Source organism: Anguilla anguilla, chromosome 1 (genome assembly GCF_013347855.1).
Source record: "Anguilla anguilla isolate fAngAng1 chromosome 1, fAngAng1.pri, whole genome shotgun sequence".
Taxonomy (NCBI): Eukaryota; Metazoa; Chordata; class Actinopteri; order Anguilliformes; family Anguillidae; genus Anguilla; species Anguilla anguilla.
The window spans coordinates 5,140,928-5,155,650 of record NC_049201.1 but is presented as its reverse complement, the minus strand read 5'-3'; the positions used below and the strand labels follow the sequence as shown (position 1 = coordinate 5,155,650).

Genomic DNA, 14,723 nt, shown 5'->3' with positions numbered 1-14,723 from the left:
AATAATATGTTACGTTCCATTACGTTCGGTTATTCCAAACTAAATTGGAACCCAGCAGGTACGTTCAGTGATGGCATACGACCGCTAATTTGTGCACAGGTGAGCAAAAGGTGAGACTAGTAACGTGCTGGACGTTTGTTTTCAACGTTCAGTTGCAAGAAAATTAGAATAAATCCGTAGCAGCATTGGTTGTTGTGAGGCAGCCAGATATTCCTACATTATAAAAAACCGGCGATCTCAAAAAACAGATAGCCACCAGACAAGGCTAGTGTATATACTAACATGTAAATACTTTGTATCGTCGCGAAAATAGTACATACATGGTAACGCGCTCAAGCAGTCTTGCTTGCTATATAACAAGTCTCATTAGCGAAACCCGTATTGGTACAATTCTGTTATAGTAAAATTGCGTCTGGTTGGACTGGTTGTGCTGCACTTTGGACCGTGGTCCAAGTAACTCTGATCGTTGCTTGTGACTCGTTTCTTACAAAGCAGATTAATTTTACAAAGTCAATCATAGCTAGGCATGTATACTGCACGAATTTCCACTCCTCGAGCAAATGTATCCTCGAATTCGTGTCATTCATTGATTCTTGTTAACTGAATATAAAATATTACCAACCCTCCAACTGTCTTGTTTGGCGAAGTCTGAATGACAATTACCAAATGTATATGCATGCATACATTCCAAAACAGTGACCACTTGAGAAAAAGCAAAGGACCTCAAATCCCACTTTCAATATAGCCGCATGCATGACACAATATGTTCTGCCTCTCAACGAAAAATAACCATTGATTTTAAATCGCAATTTCAGGATAATGTATTGACATTGTTGCATTGTGCCCGTGTAGACGTAATCCACGCGTTAATTACGCTTTACACATTCGTTTTTAAGCAGGCGAAAGCATAGACGTTCACAATCTTGTAACTAAAAAGACCCGAAGACGTGCGCCGGAAAAACAGAAAGGGGTTGGAGCGGAATATGTATTGAAAGTAAAGAAACAATATCGGATTTCGAGTGTAAACAGGTAGCTACTGACATTGTTATGTCTCGTATTGTACAGTGTGGTTAATATTTTACATTCATGCGTGTAAGCATATTCGTATAACCTCCATGTCTTGTGAGAAGCACACAAAATCAGAGAAGTCTAGCATGGTTAGCTAGCGAACAATACAAGTGAATTAAAACACAATAGCTAATGTTAGCTAAGTAACTTGCAACTAACTTAACTTGTAGCGTACAAGCTAGCTGCTTGCCAAACATACTTAGCCATCGATATCGTGATACTATGTTGTCAGCTAACATTAAACTAGCTGCAACTGTGGTGTCAACACCAAGCTAACACGCTACATTGAGCTAGCTGTGATTCTAATTGGAATTGACTAGTCAGCTAGCTAGCCAAGTACTTTTGTAGTGAACCTCAGTTTCACATAAATCAGTTTGTCTGCCAGCTTCTGCAAGCTATAGGTAATAACGCTAATTCAGTGTATGCGGCTTCTTAAATTAGCTGAGGCTTCTCAGTGCTAAATTGCGATGTTCAGATGTACTCCTAAAACTATGGCATTCAAGGATTCTTCCATTAAAATACTTGATTGCATGCCAAAAACTAAACAATCAACGTGTAAAGAACTGACCGTTCAACACGATGTTCTAGGTCAGTGATGTAGATTTAATCTACTTGGTGCATTAATTGCGCATGCAACCACGAACGACAGTCCCCAAAGTTGATACGCTTCGGTTTGAACCATTTTACATTATCATACCTGTTGGCCCTACAGGTGAGCTTGTGGACAACAAGGCCACGCACCACTGGTCCTGCACAAGAACAGTGAGCTTGTTTCAGACAGGGCATCTCTGAAACCACATCAGAGATTTACGTCAGCTTTGCTAAAGCACCTCCTACGCAGTGCGATGGACATTCTGGAGTGCAATGCTTCTGAACATTTCAGTGTATCTGGGCACAAAGACATCTCAACAGAAACCTGACATACCCAGACTGGTAGAGGGCCTTGTTCTCTGACCTTCCAAAATTTCAGTTTAATGCGAACGTACAAGGTTAGCGTAGTGCAGATGCTAAATTGATGGAAATTTATGGCTGTAGATATGTTAAATCTGTATGTGTCCAAGACAGAGTAAATATGCCATATAAAATATGCTCAGAAATGCTCTTATAGAATTTATTTAACACTTAATTTGACCACGCACGGTAAAATGTTATGTTCCAAGTTCAATGCCGTGTGCTACAGAGTAACGCGGATGGAGATCACCGGTTACGTTTGTCAACACCTCATTGATAGCAAATTTATGGGATGCGCTATCTTATTTTTTAAATAACTTAGATTACTTTTTCACCGATTGAGTGCCGCGCCCTGCAGCTGCTGGGCATTGTGGGATGCGGAATGTGTTCTCACAGCACCTCGTGCACGCCCATGTCCGTTTCCCATTGGCAGATGCAAAAGTTGGTGTTGCAATAACTGGTTCACAGTTATTTTGTGGTTTGATTGTCCACCCAAAGAGTAGATAATGGCTGAATTCGGTCAGTTACACTCGATGGGATCCTCCCTTGGAGGGGAAAACAAAATGTGTATATCTATAATGTCAAAATGCAGAGAGTGGTAAGTTAAGCACAGGCATCAGTAAACAAATATATATGCCATTTGGGTACCACAACCGAATGTAGCACATAGCTTACCTGTAGCCCTAATGGCTCAACAACATGACCTTCATTTTAACGGTTTCTGTGACATTGTCTTTCTTAGCCTTGCAGGAACTTACCATCTATGCACTTGCCTGACTGAACGGATTGTTTTCTATTTTAACATGCAGAGGAACCGAATCCTGGGTCAGATTTAAACGGCAGTATACTGTGAAAGCTTCCTCATTTTCATGTGTTTGTGTCAGTGCTGTTACTGTGACAAAACTTTAAGTCAGACTTACCAGCCACAGATAAAATTTACCAGTGTTCGGCTGGTGGCTGGTGTTTATTACCTGCCCTGATTGGTTGCTCTGTTGAAAAGTTAGGGTTAGAGCAAGGGTGTACAACCCTGTTCCTGGAGAGCCTCAAGCTCTGCTGGTTTTTGTTTTCACTGTAAAATCAGCAGCCAGTTCAGACCCAAGTGAAGTTAACTGTGTAATCATCTGCTTTAATTGATTAATTAAGTGCAGAGTAACCACGAAAGCCAGCAGGGCCTCTGGCTCTCCAGTACCAGGGCTGCAGCTGTCTGGGTTTGAATTGGGCAGCTGGGCTCTAATTCTTATGCACAGGACTGCTGAACCTTTTTGCAAAAGAGTCTAAATGAGAGTCCATTCGGCACTGTCCATTCTGAACCCGAGGGCACGTTCTGAACCTAAATCACACACCGAGCTCTGTGACTCTTTCTGGACCCTAAATCATGTTCTGAACCCTAGGACATATTCTGAACCCTAAATAACGCTCTGAACCCTAGGACACATTCTGAACCCTAGGGAACGTTTTCAACCCTGGGGCACGTTTTGAACCCTAAATCATGTTCTGAACCCTAAATAATGCTCTGAACCTAGGGAATGTTCTGAACCCGAAATCGCACTCTGAACCCTAGGACACATTCTGACCCTAGGGCATGTTCTGAACCCCGAATTGCGTTCTGAACCGTAGAACTATTTTGTCTTGTGCCGGTCCTGGTGACAGGAAGTGGAAGATGAGCAGCATGTCCCCCGAGGTGGCCTTGAACCGCATCTCCCCCGAACTGCGCCCCCTGCTGTCCAGCGTGGTCCGCAACGGCCGCGTGGGTCTGGACTCCACAAACTGCCTGCGCATCACGGACCTCAAGACCGGGTGAGTGCCACGCCCTGGAGCTGCTGGGCATTGTGGGATGCGGAATATCTCCCCACAGCACCTCGCGCACACACCCACGTCCGTTTCCCATTGGGCAGATGCAAAAGTTGGTGTTGCAATAACTGGTTCACAGTTATTTTGTGGTTTCGGTGTCCACCCAAAGAGTAGATGATGGCTGCTTTAGGTCAGTTACACTCGATGGGCATTTAAGGGGGAACTGCACTGGAGGGAACAAAATGTCGGCTAAATGCCAAGAGTGATAAATTCAGAAAATCTCTCATTTGGTTCCTTTTTTTAAAATTTTTTTTTTTTTTTTTTTTTTTTGCCCAAAATTGCTGACTTTTTTTGTTATTTGCATTTAAAAAGGCCTGGGGTCCAGTATGCTCCAAAATAAATACATTTAATTTTCATTAAAGATTACAGGTTATGTAAACTTTTTTTCCTGCCGGGTCAGTGAACTGAGAACTGGGTTGTCTTTTGTAGTGACCCAGTCTGTGACCCAAGAGGGACGCTTAAGAACGAGATGTCGCCCCTCTGTCCTAGCCTGATAGTGTACCCCTCAGATCCAAATAAACAGCTCTCCTCACTCCCCTGCTAATGGACCCTGGGCACTCGGCATTTTTTACTTGGAAGCACGAGCAGGAGATTAATTCTGTCCTGGACCTTGATTTGCACATCAAAAAATGGTAAAAAGTTTTGGTAAAAATCTTGTATCTGATTTCTGAAGTAAAATTTATTTTTATTTTTTATTTTTTGGGTTTTATCTGCTGATAATAGACAGTTTGTTAGGGAGAAGGAATAAATAAATAATTGCATGAATGATTGCGATTTCATTCGTTCAAATCGCAATTTCCATTTCAACTGCGTGCCCCCCGAAGCAATTAGGATGAGGAAATTGTTTTGGGTACTTCACCGAAATACTTTCCCTCAAAACCGAATTTTGTGTTCACTTTGACAGTCAAAAAAAGGCTGCAGACTGACACTCAAATGGGCAGCAATCTTCTCCGCTGAGCTATGCCTCTGATTGGACGGCTAATTGAAATGAGTCAAATGCCATATATTTCCTGTGTGGTCCCTGGAACGTTAGCCTGCTTTCGATAGGGGCGGTAAGATGGATGATCTGCTCCTCGGCCCAGCAGAATGTCTCTGAATGTAACCAGGAACTCAAGGAGCTGCATCGACGTGGGGGGTGCTTGACTTCACGCCGTAGGCTGTTGCTATGGTTTCTGTGTGTTATGATAACTAAGTTAGTCCTCCGTGCTCTTTGCCTGACCCCCCTTCCTGAACGCACTTCCGTAAGTCGCGGTGGACCAGAGCGGCAGCCGAACGCCGAGGCGTAGCCTAATTGTGAAGGGCCCGGGCGAATCGGGCGCGAGCTCTGAGCCGCCGTCCCAGTTAGCGCTCTTGCTTCATTTGTGTGTTTTGCTTCTTGCGCAAGGCTGTGGTCCACCTGGACAGGTTCTGTCATTTATTGTGTAACTTTGCAAAAAGGAAGGTGGATTTAGCTGAGGTGGGGGGTGGGGGGTGGGGGGTGGGGGGGGGGGGCAGCAGCGCAGGGACTTGCGCAACGCGTGGCGTGTGGCAGGTGTTAAACCGCAGAAGTGATCTCATCGCTAAGTGTGTGCAGCTCGGGGTCAGCCCGGAGGTCAGCGCTAATTTAGCGCTGCCTTATCTCATCACCTGCCTCTGGACTTTCCGCGGTGGCTGCGGTTGTGATGTCACTGATGTTTTCTCATTCTTCCTCCTCCTCCTCCTCCCCCCTCTCTCTCTCTAGGTGCACCTCCTTGACCCCTGGGCCCTGCTGTGATCGCTTCAAGCTGCACATCCCATACGCGGGGGAGACTCTCAAATGTAAGGGCCGCGTCCCTGACGTGCTTTTAAAAAAAAAAAAAAATGTCCGATTAACACTGTTTACAGGCGGTTAAATGAGGGGAGGGCAGGGGAGAGGGGCAGGGCAGGTCAGGTCAGACGAGGGGGTCCTGGTGGCAGTGCAGTATAACGATTAGGGAACTTGGGTTTGGAACCTGGAGGTTGCTGGTTCGATTCCCAGGTAGGACCCTTGAGCGAAATGCTTAGTCTGAATTGCTTCAGTGTATGTCCAGCAGCTTAAATGGGTTTACTCTGAAAATGAGACAGTCACTCTGGATAAGAGTGTCTGGTGAATGCCTGTAGTGTATTGGTAAATATCCCATTAGGCCAGGAGGGGAGGGGGTATTACTGTAGTAATTAATGCACCGGACTTGTAACCAATTTGGTAAATGTCCTGTGGAGCCTAGAAGGGGGCGTGAGAGGGAGTATTAGTGTAATAATTATTGCACTAGACTTGATTGACTGGGTATGCTTTAGTGGATGGCCTGTTCTGTTGTTGGTTATGGTTTACATCATGCCAGAATATAGATGTTTTTTGTGGAATGACATTTTGGACATTTGCTTGGCAACATTTCTCGATGCAGTTTTGACGAGGGTCAAACCACGTTTCATTTCGGGCTCCTTGTTCCTGGAAGCCAGTTCCGGGGTTCCGTTTTCGGTCTGTTTTCCACAGAACGGTGACGGCCTCCCAGAAACGAATCCTGGGCCTTCTCGACCGCGCAGCGTTTCGGAAAAGCCACAGGATACGCGTGGCTGTGGTCGCCCCTCGGCTGAAAGATCGGGTTCTTCCTGTAAACTGGAAAAACGAAGCGCGGCTGGCTTCGCTAATGCCCGCGAGTTCAGGGCCATTAAAGTCGTCTGCCGTGCCGTGGAAGCAGTTCTGCACGTGCTCAGTTGCTGCCAGGCCTGCAAACATTTTCAGTACGGTTCTCTTTTTTTAATGCCAAGCTAACGTAAACAGCACATTTAAGATGGACTCTCCATAAACAAGCCCCTGACTTTTGATTAAAAGCTGGGTGGTGAGTCTGTGCCTATGGAAGCTCTCAGGAATGCAGTCCTCCACCACAAGGCCGTTTAGATGTTTCTGGGGGCAAATATGGTTTTGGGCAATCAAAGCCAAGGCTGGGATGCTTTTAAATGGCTGTTCCTGTAATTGCTGTGAGTCATGAAAGAGATTCGGGCAACAGTCACGCTTGGAGGTAGACACACACACACACACAGACACATGTGCATGCACACATACACACTCATAAAAACGCACACATTCACACGCACGCATGCACACGCATACACCCCCATGCAAACACACAAACGTATGCACACACACACACACACACACACACACACACACACACACAGTGGATGCCTACTTAATTATTGCTTGTATTGTTTGCATAGACTGCTTTGTTGCTGCTTTTGGTTGTGTTGATCAGATTAACCTACAAGGTACAAGTTAAACTACGTGGTCGCTCCCTGCACTTGGAACTGTACTTCCCTCTAGGGTTTTCAACACACTTGTTCCTGGTTTTGGTTATACTCTCTTTTGTATGTCGCTCTGGATAAGAGCATCTGCCAAATGCCTGTAATGTAATGTAATGTAATTTAATGTAGCCTAATGATGCTGGTGTTTGTGCTCTCTGTAATAAACATCAGGAAATCCCGTCAGGCTGATTAGCTTAATGCCAGTTGGCTGAATGAGTCAGCCATGTTACCATAACTCCACAACTCTTACCTAACTTTACACCAGTCCCATTGACTCAGATTCCTGTTGATTCATGTTGATTTTTTTGGTGTTGGAAAAACATTTTTCAGCTGGGAGATTCTCGAGTGTGATGCAGCTGTTTTTGCGGAGATGGGATCTCGATGTGCGCTCATCCTCGCCCTTCCTCCCTCGGGGAACACTCTCAGACATGTCACGGTCACACTGTTGAAGATTTAGGAACTGGGTGGGGGGGGGGGGGGCAGGGGATCGGGGTAAAGATTGAGGGTTAGCTCTGGTCGGGGACACGTCAAGCCCCCTGCATTTCACAGAGTGGGAGTGGGTGGGGTTTCCTCAGAGGACGGGGGGTGCTAATGACCCGCCCAAAACCTGTTTTCATTCGCCGGCGGTCTTGCCAGGGCCAATCGCTCACAGTGCTCCTGGGAGGTGTAGTTTATTGGGCCCGCTGGAGTGCCCGACCACGTGCCCCTTTTCCATCTGAGCGGGCGCCACCCTGGCACGAACTCTACCTGCAAATGGCTGAGTCATCCAACTGTCGGCATGGAAACGGTGGGGTTTGGTGAGGGGTGGGGGGGGGGGGGGGGTTGCGGAGAATAACTTGATTACCCCCCCCACCTCCCCTCTGTATTGTTCCCATTTTAACCTTCGTATCAGATTACTGTGTGCCTTCCTGCATGTTGGGTGGGTGGGTGGGTGGGTGGGTGTTTGAGGAGGCAGATCAGCTCTTTGGGGGACGCGTACTGCATTAGGCCTAAGGCCTGGAATGTAAAACATTCTCCTGTGTCATACCTCTTTGTGTGGAAAAGTACTGCCTTGTTTTCCGTTTTCTCTCCCCACCCACCCCCCCCCCCCCCCCCCCCCACCCTGTGTTCTCTAAAAAGGACAAAACTGGTTGAGGTTGCTGATAAAAATAGGCTTGTGTTGTAGCTAACATCTGAACAGCGGGGGCTCTTGAATTAATGTCCCTCCCTCGACATCGACCCAGCTGCCCGATGTCCCGCCCCTCTGATGACATCACCGCTCAGTGTGGGCTGATGGGAGGCTGAATGGTGTCAGCCTCGTCTTTAATGGAGGCAACGGAAGATCTTTGTTCTTTTCCACCAGCCCTGTTCACTCTTTTATTCTGCATCTCTGGAAGATGAGTCTTAAAGTGACTTCATTTTCTGAGGTTTTTTAAAAAAAAAAAAACATTTTGATAGCCTCCTTTGATTTAGACCTGGCAGAAAATATTTAAATTTTTTTGATGTAACACACAAAAATGTCTTGGATGACAAAAAAAAACATGTTGAAATGAAAATATTTTCAGAAATATTATACATCAGCTCCAGACCTGTTTTTTAAAAAAAATAATATATGGATGCACGCAAGCATGATAATAATAGAGGCAAATAATGCAAATTCTTCTTGCATGACATTTACATGTGAGCACTTAGCTGACATTGTTATCCAGAGTGACATTTTACACACACTCCATTTATACACCTGGATATTTACTAAAGCAATTAAGTGCCTTGCTCAATGGCAGGTGCCCCTCTTGGGATTTTAACCTGTAACCTCTCGGTTAGAAGTTCAGTTCTCTAACCATTGTACTACACTGCCACCCCATTCTGTTGCCCCCCCACCCCCACCCATTCTGCTTGCCGCTTGTTATACTTGTCCTAAACCTACTAGCAACCAAAAATACTAAATATTCCCATTGATATGCCCATTCCCCAAGATATTACACACTCAGAAAAAAAGGGTTCTTTGGCTTGTCTTCATAGGTGAACCCTGTTATGTGGTAGGTGTGAAAAGTGGGAAAGCTTCCAGATTGAACTTTTTTGCCTGACAAAGAGCCCTTGACCTAGATAAGGATCCCCTATGGAGTCACGGAGCCTTTTGGAGAACCTTTATTTTCCTGAGAATGTGCAGTCTTGCCTCTTCCTTGTTGACGCCTTATCGCATCTATAGTTCTTCTGGCAGGTTGTTTCAGCGCAGTCAACATGGTGTACTGTAGACTGAATGGACAAGACTGGCGGTAAAGTCATTGTGAAACCAGAAGCGTGAACACAATCGCTGACGCAATCTCTAAAACCCTAGATAAATCTTTTGTTTTCGCGAAAACAGTTTGGAGCGAGGTCATAACAGTCGGCCATTTGCTGCCTTCGTGCTGTCATCCGTAAGACCTCTGCTGCTTACTCACTCCTGCTAGACCAAAAGATAACATTTTGTCTTAAAGTGGGCACGAAAATAGCCTGTTATTCCTGCCAGCGCTAAACAAAAAAGTATCCGCTGGAATGCCGTGTTTTTTTCTGAAGGTGCGTGATGACATTCCAGTTAGCGAGCGAGCGAGCGAGCTAGCAAGCTCGCTAGCCATGCTAGCTCAGTCGCTCACTGTTGCCAGCTAGAACTGCACGTTCACTATCAGGATAAGTGCTGGGGGGGGTGGCAAGTAAAGAAACATTATCCATGTGTCCTTGTATTTTAAAATGACAGTGTTATACTGAGAAGTAAGGAATGGGGGGGGTGTTGGGTGTTGGGGGTTGGGGGGCGGGGGAAGCGGTGGAATGCGATGGTTATTGGCGCAGGTTTTTAGCGTGTTGCTAGGTATGAGCTGCAGCCAACTTGGCCACGTTGTGTGATAATGGGTAGAGGAACCTTACTACGCAGACGTCTCTCTTTTTCAAGGTCGTGGGGCAGGAGGGTGTTTTTTCTGACAGACTGGTGGGGTGGCAGTGCCAGCTGATGTGCAGCTGAAGCCTTTGTACTTTCCTTCCGAGCGGGGCAAGCCCATCTGCTGTTTCTTATTTCTGTCGAACGCTCGAGCTGCAAAAAAACTCCGATCGATGGAAAAAAAACATTTCTGCTCGCAAAAACCAAAATAGCATTGAAGAGTACTGAGCATGGCCCCGCTTCGATAGAAGATTAGTTTATTACCGCTCAAGTTTTTCCTGAAATCATAATCAAAAAAATTCTCAAGTGCTGCTAATGACCCGATCAATAAGTAAAGCGTAATAAAGAGTGGAAAAACATACTCAAAAATGGTTGTTCACAGAATCGGCCATTTTCATTAAGGCCTTTCACAATGGGACAGGCACAGTGTTTTGATACATTAGTTTGATTTGATGGGTTGGGGTCACGACTACATATTCAGTGTGGATGTGTAGAAATATAGTGACCATGCAATGAGTGTTTTATTTGAGGAAATGTGGTTAGAAAGGTGCCCTGCAGTAGATTGGGCAAGGTGTGTTCCTGCCTCTCACCCAGTGTATTCTGGGATAGGGCCCCAGCATCTCCCATGACCCTGGCCAGGTATTAGCAGGTATAGATAATGGATGGATGGATGAATGGATGGTTAGAAAGGCTTGCATCTCATGGTAGTCAATACCCACAGTATAATGCAGGTATTGGCCTACAGGTAGTCATAATGCAGCATGGTCACCTTGCACCCTATATATCACTTTATTACATAACTGTCCCACCTCATCCTGTATCAATATGTTACATACATCTTATACCTGCAACTCTCTGCGGTGGCTGTAATACACATTTAACTATACCGTATTAACATTGTAATAAGCGTGGAATTGCTGCTGAGGTAACATTGTTGTCAGACCTGGGTCAAATGCATGTTTGTTTTGAATTCAAATACCTTTCTGCGCTTTACTGATCTTGTCTGGTGTATTGGAACCAATGAAATACTCTCTAAAAGTTCAAAACACCGCCTTCTGGTCATATTGGCAGGCTCAGTCACACCAGGCAAGATCAACAGAGCACAGAAAAGTATTTGAATCCAAAACAAATATGTGTTTGACTCAGGTCTGATTGTTGCACGTTTTTCTGTTAAGCTGCCTGTGTCGTAAAGGCGTGTAACAGATTTAATTCTGGGTTTAGGTTACGGGTTGGAGCAATGGCAGTTCTAAATACCCAGGGGGGGGAAAAAAAAGCATAATAATTACAGTCATCACTGTGTAGATGTGTCATTGCTAATAATTAGCCACGTAATCTAAGCTGGGTCCAGATCTGATGTTTAAAATTTTTTTTTTTTTTTTAAATCACCCGTAATGATTCATGGGGAATATGCTTATTATAAGCGCTGTCAGCAGTTTATAAATGTTTACGGCTGACTAGGGAATAGAAATGTCACCTCGTCCTCATTAACTGTGTTTCATTAGTCGTTTCCTTGTAAGGCTAGTTCCTCTGCTATTTCCGATCGAGCGTCTAGATGTTCTGTGTTAAAGGACTTTTCTATGCAAATGTGCAGCTCAGCGTTAATTAACGTTCTCTGGTAATGAGCAATTAATGTGCAGTTTCATGTTAATGTGGAGTTTTTTGTTAATGTGCAAGTCAGTGTTCATTTCCAGTTCTGTGGGAAAGTGCTGTTCAGTGAAGTTCCCTCTGAACTCCTAAAGCATTAGTCGATTGATTGCTTGATTGATTGATTGATTGATTGATTGATTGATTGACTGACTGACATATGGCTCCTCCCCCTTCCTGTCCTAGGGGATATCATCTTTAACGCTCGCGATCCCGAGCTGCCCCCGGACTTCATCTTCGGGGAAGATGCGGAGTTTCTTCCGGAACCTTCCGAGCTCCCGGTGAGTCTCCCCCCCTGTCCGTCTGTCCGACCGCCCGCCCGCCCGCCCAGCCGTCCGTCTGTCCCGCTCCTGCACCCTCTGTCCCGTCCGACGTCATCTGTTTGCGGGTCGGACCGGGGGGTCAGCCCGTTCGGTGCTCGTACCTCACGGTCAGGACGGCTTTGCATCGAGAGCTCACACCAGGGGTGGAAAAAAAGGGGGGGGGTGGCGGAGTTGTGGAATGCAGGGGTGGGACTTCCGCTCACTCCCCTCGCGGCGATGTGGGGGGGGGGGGGCGTTTGGTGCCCCCTCTTCTGTTTGCGCTCCCGAAGTTTTAGCTGTCAGCAAACACTTAGCGCACCACAGCTGAGGCCTGAGAATGCAGGCCGTGTTTGGAAGGGGGTACAGCAGGCTGCGGGGCGTGGTCAGGTGGGGGGGGGGGGGGGGGGGGGGGGGCGGTCGGTAATCCCGGGACCTACAGCGGAATCGACGGCAGGGACTTTCGTTTTCCCGACTCGGGCTGCTGGGAACTCTGGGGCGGTCCTCCGTGGTTTGGCCTGCGCTCTTCTCCTGGGACTCACAGAGAGCTCCGATCCGGTTCTAATGGACTCCAGGGGGCTCTGCTTTGATGGTCCGAACCGGTGGTGCGCTGAGGGGGGTGGGGGGGGGCGGCGGCGTCTTATATTGAATAATTGGCGTGACGCTTGTTTGGATGAACAGATTTGTTGCGATGTCTGTGCGAGGGCAGTGCGCGTTTTATGGCGGTTTGGAAGGCCGCCAGCGCAGCTGTCGCCTGATTCCGGCGCGCGCGTGCGAAACCCCGGCTCGGAATGCGGCGGCAAGTCGTTCGGGGGCAGTGACGCGTCCCCGCGAGCCTGCGCCCTCAGACCGCAGACGTTTTTGAGTGGGCGGAGCCAGGTGGCCGAGGATCCTGGGCTTCCTCCTCTGCGGCTCGCCTTCGCCCCTTTGATTCTCCCACGTCGAGGCCGAGGACCTCGCCTTCCCTCGGTGACTCCACGGTTACCAGCCGCGCGGTGACTCCACGGTTCGCCGACAGCGTAAAAAAGTTTCGACCGCCAATGGCCGCGGCATCTGCCAGCTCGCCCCGGGTGTGGGACTTACGCGTTCGCTCGCTCGCTCTTCCTTTCCCCACATTAAACGCTTTTTATTGGGGGGAGTGAGTCAAAGCCGCGCTCCGCTCCATGTGCGATTGGCTGGCGCTCGCGCCTCCGTTTCCTCGGTAACGAGCGGCTGTGTCGCCGTGTCGCGGCGGCGTCGTCGTCGTTCCCTCCACGTGCGTGTGTCCCGGGCGCGCCGCTGCTGGTCCGCCTCTTTAAGTTTCTGAACTTCCAGATAACAAACAAAACCCAAAAAAAAAAAAAAAACAACAAAGCCGGGAATTGGCAGGAAAGACGCATAACTAATTAGCTCTGCTGTTATTTACTCCAGAAGAAGCGCTAAGTCGATGGACCTTTGAGCCGTTCTGACTTTCCTTTAACTGAAGCGGTGAAGTGTGCTTTCCGGCCTCATTATGCAGTGAGTGAGTCAGAAGCCGTATCTGACCGAGGGGCCTCCAGTGCTGCTGTGACGAACACGCGTTGGTGAATTATATAAGCGATATTTTTAATCTCTCTGCTTGCGTTTCCTCCTCCTGGAGGAAACTGTAGGCTGTAGCACCGATCACAAGGAAAAGATAAACAATTCCGCAACAGCAGAAGATTTCCACATACATTGTCGGAACTGCGCTCAGAAAGGACTCTTAAGAGTGTTCCAGAAAACAGAGGCGGAAGATTTCTCGGCTTTGTCGTGAGGTCAGATCTGATATGGTGAGATAAGGGAGAGAACATTGAGCTGTGGGTAACGGGATGGGACAGTCTGGCAGTAGAGTGGACATCGTTCAAATTTGGGCGTTTAACCTGTTTCCTCCTCACCCTCCCCCCAAAAAAATGAGTGCGAGCAAACGCGGAACTGGTTAAATGTTAGACGGCATCACACACACACCTTCTCTGGGCCAGGTTTGGTTCAGTGCTTTTTACCTGATAGAATTACTCTACTTTTAAAGCGGTATGATTCCTTTGGTGTTGGTGACCCTGCTAGATTTTTCATATGTGGTTTTTACCAGACAGTAATAACAGAAGGTGCAATGTGTGCTCTTGTGAACTCCTGTTATGAACTGGACTGCATGGAAGAGGAGTTTTCAAATCTCAAAAATCTCTCTTGCTCTGCCTTTCGATCTCTATCTCCCGCTCCCCCCCCCTCTATCTCTCTCTTTCTCTCTCCCCCACCATCTCTTCCCCTGGTCCCTCAGCAGTTGGCAGCAGTGTGATTGTGTGGCGAAGCTTTGCGTGGGTAGAGGGTGATGCTTAACAGGCTGGAGGCCTGGCCCATTTCGTGCTTTAAACGCAGCGATAAGCAGTGATATGGGGCTATAAAACACTCATTTGAAGCAAAGCACTTGGCCTGGCCTGTGGAATTCCACCCTGATTCAGCTCTACTGTCCGTCCGGATTTTCATTCCGGATGAGCTCAGAATTAATGAGGTTTGATTTACAGGTTGGACCTTTACACCAGCTGAATTGTCGATTGTTATAGTGTTGTGGCCAGTAACCGATTCATACCCAAGAGACCAGGTGAGGTAAATTTCAGTCAACTGCTTTAATTTATCAGTTAAGCGCTGATTAACAAAAAATGCTAGCAGACCTTGTGGCCACACACACAAGGTAGAAGTTCACTTTTATGGGGCCTAGAAAGAATGATTGACAG

At 47.1% G+C, this 14,723-nt stretch overlaps 2 protein-coding genes across 5 annotated transcripts in view; one reads left to right on the top strand and one right to left on the bottom strand.

Moving 5' to 3' along the window:
* rbks (ribokinase) overlaps positions 1-1,786 on the bottom strand; it is a 28,913-nt gene extending 27,127 nt beyond the window's left edge. Inside the window, exon 1 of one of the 3 annotated variants that reach the window (XM_035404340.1) lies at positions 1,766-1,786. Coding sequence is in view for 2 of the 3 variants with exons in the window: in XM_035404338.1 (XP_035260229.1) it covers positions 623-682 (60 nt within the window). In the remaining variant the exon portion in view is untranslated. Of the gene's footprint in view, positions 1-622; positions 734-1,765 lie in introns of those variants that run through there. The other 2 variants (XM_035404338.1, XM_035404339.1) reach the window with 2 other exon arrangements.
* babam2 (BRISC and BRCA1 A complex member 2) overlaps positions 142-14,723 on the top strand; it is a 95,515-nt gene continuing 80,933 nt past the window's right edge. Inside the window, exons 1-4 of one of the 2 annotated variants that reach the window (XM_035404337.1) lie at positions 142-264; positions 3,670-3,816; positions 5,591-5,667; positions 11,888-11,982. In XM_035404337.1, the coding sequence (XP_035260228.1) occupies positions 3,680-3,816; positions 5,591-5,667; positions 11,888-11,982 (309 nt within the window). In that variant the 5' untranslated portion in view covers positions 142-264; positions 3,670-3,679. Of the gene's footprint in view, positions 265-882; positions 1,030-3,669; positions 3,817-5,590; positions 5,668-11,887; positions 11,983-14,723 lie in introns of those variants that run through there. The other variant, XM_035404335.1, reaches the window with a different exon arrangement.